The sequence below is a fragment of the Mus caroli genome, chromosome 9 (genome assembly GCF_900094665.2).
Source record: "Mus caroli chromosome 9, CAROLI_EIJ_v1.1, whole genome shotgun sequence".
NCBI classification, from domain to species: domain Eukaryota; kingdom Metazoa; phylum Chordata; class Mammalia; order Rodentia; family Muridae; genus Mus; species Mus caroli.
Genome location: NC_034578.1, coordinates 45775144 through 45779440, shown reverse-complemented (window position 1 = coordinate 45779440; position 4297 = coordinate 45775144). Strand labels below are relative to the sequence as shown.

The following is a 4297-nucleotide window of genomic DNA, read 5'->3' as shown; positions in this document are numbered from 1 at the left end:
CTCACTTTGTAGACCAGGCTGGCCTCGAACTCAGAAATCCGCCTGCCTCTGCCTCCCGAGTGCTGGGATTAAAGGCGTGCGCCACCACGCCCGGCTCACACCCTGATTTCTTATGTGGCTTTTGGGGATCAAACTGAGGTCCTCATGCTTGAACAGCCAACACTTTACTCACTGAGCCGTTTCCTCTGCCCCTCTTCTACTTAAAAAAAATTAATTTTACTTTTTGTGTATGAATGTTTTGCTTGTACACACACACACACACATACACACACACATATATATGTATGTATATATATGTGTGTGTGTGTGTGTATATATATATATATATATATATATATATATATATATGTATATATATGTGTGTGTGTATATATATATATACGCACCCTGGGTGTTCCTGGTTTCCATGGAAAATGGAAAAGGACATTGGATCCTCTGGAACTGGAGTTGCACATAGTTGTGAGCTTGTGTGTAGGTGTGCAGAACCAAACCCAGGTCCACTGGAAGAGCAACAAGTGCTCTTAACTGTTGAACTATTTCTCTACTGGCCACCCCAACACTTTACTTTTTGGCTTTGAACTCAATATATGAGTTCAGACTGGCCTCCTAGACTGTCCTGGGAATCCTCGTGGCTCTGTCTCCTGCGTACTGAGATTATAGGCATCTGCAAATAAGCCTGGCAGGATATTTAGATCTTTTCCAGGGTTTTGGTTCAGTGAATATTGTGTTTCCTGGTAGACAGAAAGATAGATAGATAGATAGATAGATAGATAGATAGATAGATAGATAGATAGATAGATATAATAGAAAGATGATAGATAGATAGATAGATAGATAGATAGATAGATAGATAGATGATACATAGGTAGATAGAGGAGGATTTCTTTTATTTTCTTAATTCTTCAAAGACAAGTAGTTAATTCTATGAAGGCAGAGGTAAAAGATCATGTTTTGTTCATTTTCTAGATGCAAAACTCTAACAAAGAAACATAGAAGGCTGTGTGGAAGGTATGTGTAAGCAAGTGAGAGACAGAGAGAGAGAGAGAGAGAGACAGACAGACAGACAGACAGACAGACAGAGAGCTTTCTAGCGGATGCTTCCTTGGTTCTTTGCACTGTGCTCTCACTACAGGCTGGTGAGATAGACACCATGTGTTCTATCACTCCTCTGTGTGGCTGAGGAAACCCGAGCTGAGAGTTAAGGGTAGAGATCTGTAGTCTAGAGATCTGACAACAGGGCCCCTCAGGTATTGTCCACCCTACACCCCACCTTCTATGCTCGAAGGTTCCTATGATTGAGATTCCAAAGCTTTTCTGGCCTTTCGTCTTCTCTCTCAGTCCAGGACATCAACATTACCCTGTGGCGATCACCGGAAGAAGTGAGGTCTGACAAGAGCATCTTCATAAATCAGGGCGAGTGGGAGCTGCTGGAGGTGTTCCCCCAGTTCAAGGAGTTCAGCATAGATATCAGTAACAGCTATGCAGAAATGAAGTTCTACGTGAGTGGGTGTGGCTGCGGACGGGGCAGGGACAAGAATGCTTGGGGTAGCACAGTGAAGCAAACTGGGAAGGACGGAGCAGCCCCTTTGCCAACTCCAGGCCCATATACATTCCATGCAACTTTAGCAAGGGTGATGGGAACTCAACAGAAGTATCCCCCTATTTATCCTCAACTGCCACAGGCCTGGTGCCAGAGGGAGAATAGGGGTCTGTCACTCTCCTTCCCCAAGCAATCCAGGCTGGAAGTTCTATAAGAGAAGGGTCTGGGTATAGGGTGGTGGTTCCTGGGTTCCTGTCCACCCAACATCCCCCAAGCTTCTATCCTGGTCCCAGGTGATCATCCGCCGGAGGCCTTTATTCTACGCAGTCAGCCTCTTGCTGCCCAGTATCTTCCTCATGGTCGTGGACATTGTGGGCTTTTGTCTGCCCCCGGACAGCGGTGAGAGAGTCTCTTTCAAGATCACACTCCTTCTGGGATACTCAGTCTTCCTCATCATCGTGTCAGACACACTGCCGGCAACGGCCATCGGTACCCCCCTCATTGGTAAGGCTTCCCTGAGGGAAGAGTTCACTGTGTGTGACAGGGACCCACCCTGCTCCCTCCCATGCTTAGTGTGTCTCTTTCTCCGGCTCAGGTGTCTACTTTGTGGTGTGCATGGCTCTGCTAGTGATAAGCCTCGCTGAGACCATCTTCATTGTGCGGCTGGTGCATAAGCAGGACCTACAGCGGCCAGTACCTGACTGGCTGAGGCACCTGGTCCTAGACAGAATAGCCTGGATACTCTGCCTAGGGGAGCAGCCTATGGCCCATAGACCCCCAGCCACCTTCCAAGCCAACAAGACTGATGACTGCTCAGGTGAGAGAGGATAGGGACAGATTCACACATAGAACCTGGATCAGGGATACTGGATAAGATGTGGTTGCTGGGTTCAGGATGGAAACAGGAAGATGCTTCAGCCAGACTGGAACTTTGCCTCCCTTTCTACATTTAAAAAAAAAAAAGACAGGGTCTTATTATGTAGCCCTGGCTGACCTGGAACTCACTATGTAGACCAGGCTAGCTTGCACCACCAGGTCCAGCCAGACTCCTTTGCTTTCTTTTTCAACCCCCTCATCAGCTTAAGGATGAGATATGAGCTGAGAAGAGCTCAGAGGAGCCGGGTATAGCGGCACACACCCTTGATTTGGGAGATACAGGCAGTATGTCTCCAAGAGTTCGATACCATCCTGGTCTACATAAGTTTCAGATCAGCCAGCAGTACATAGTAAGCTCCTGTCTCAAAAGAGAAAGAGAAAACGGAAAGTAGAGTGCAACTGAGGTGGACACAAAGTCAACTTCTGACCTCCATAATACTCCCCAATGCCACAGCACCAGGGCACCCCACAACCCTCCTTTCATACCCAGGTTCTGATCTTCTTCCAGCCATGGGAAACCACTGCAGCCATGTTGGAGGACCTCAGGACTTGGAGAAGACCCCAAGGGGCAGAGGTAGCCCTCTTCCACCACCAAGGGAGGCCTCGCTGGCTGTGCGTGGTCTCTTGCAAGAGCTATCCTCCATTCGCCACTTCCTGGAGAAGCGGGATGAGATGCGGGAGGTGGCAAGGGACTGGCTGCGGGTGGGATACGTGCTGGACAGGCTGCTGTTCCGCATCTACCTGCTGGCTGTGCTTGCTTACAGCATCACCCTGGTCACTCTCTGGTCCATTTGGCATTATTCTTGAGTGGGCACAGCCTGGCAGGGAGGGGCTATGGGGCTGGTTAGGATAAGTATGGGGGAGTTCCCCTTTAGGTCCTGCATCCTGTTTCCAACACCAATTCATCTGAGCAACCCCAGTCCCTTATGTCCCCTAAACTTAGTGCTGAAGACCCAGTCTGTCTCTCTGACTTCCCTATCATGGCTTTAAAGCATGATATCCTAGATCAAGAGAAACCAAGTACCCTCTAACTTTACTTATCAGGGCATCAAGCCCTGGTTTCCTTACCAGTACTTCTGTGATTACGGCCCCTGGAACTGCTCATTTCCACATTTTTTTTTTGATCAAAGAAAAGCAAATCGTCTTGCACAGATGCCTGAGACTTCTGCATTTATTTTATCTAGCCCCTAATGGCTCCTTCTTCAGCTCGCCTGTGGGTACTTCCCTAACACTCAGCTTCATCAGCCAATGGGAGCAGGGGATAATAAAATGCTATGATATCTTATTCTCTGTCTGTGACCATTTGTATTCAACTTCGGGAAAAGTTTGGAGGATGGGCTTACCTGTATCTTCCATTGACTGATGCTTCCTGGACCAGGGAACTAGAAGACGGCATGATCTCCATCATGACAAACTAGGAGGTGGGTCGCAGTTTGGAGGTCAAGACTGTGTATTTATCAGATGAGAGGAGAGAGGAGGGCTATCTGCGACCCACTGGGGAAATGTTGAAAGGATCTATGTGGGCCAACTATGCTTTTCTTTTCTTTTTTTTTCTTTTTTTTAAAGATTTATTTATTTATTTATTATATGTAAGTACACTGTAGCTGTCTTCAGACATTCCAGAAGAGGGCATCAGATTTCGTTACGGATGGTTGTGAGCCACCATGTGGTTGCTGGGATTTGAACTCGGGACCTTTGGAAGAGCAGTCGGCGCTCTTAACCACTGAGCCATCTCACCAGCCCCAACTATGCTTTTCAAGACAGGGTTTCTCTGTATAGCCCTGGCTGTCCTGGGACTCAATTTGTAGACCAGGCTGGCCTCGAACTCAGAAATTCGCCTGCCTCTGCCTCCTGAGTGTTGGGATTAAAGGCGTGCGCCAC

At 47.7% G+C, this 4297-nt stretch overlaps 1 protein-coding gene across 1 annotated transcript in view; it reads left to right on the top strand.

Moving 5' to 3' along the window:
• Positions 1-3701, top strand: part of Htr3a (5-hydroxytryptamine receptor 3A) — a 12378-nt gene extending 8677 nt beyond the window's left edge. The window contains exons 6-9 of the mRNA XM_021172720.1: positions 1339-1499; positions 1834-2044; positions 2136-2357; positions 2925-3701. Coding sequence (XP_021028379.1) covers positions 1339-1499; positions 1834-2044; positions 2136-2357; positions 2925-3223 — 893 coding nt within the window. The 3' untranslated portion in view covers positions 3224-3701. The remainder of the gene's footprint in view (positions 1-1338; positions 1500-1833; positions 2045-2135; positions 2358-2924) is intronic.
• Positions 3702-4297: the final 596 nt, after the last annotated feature.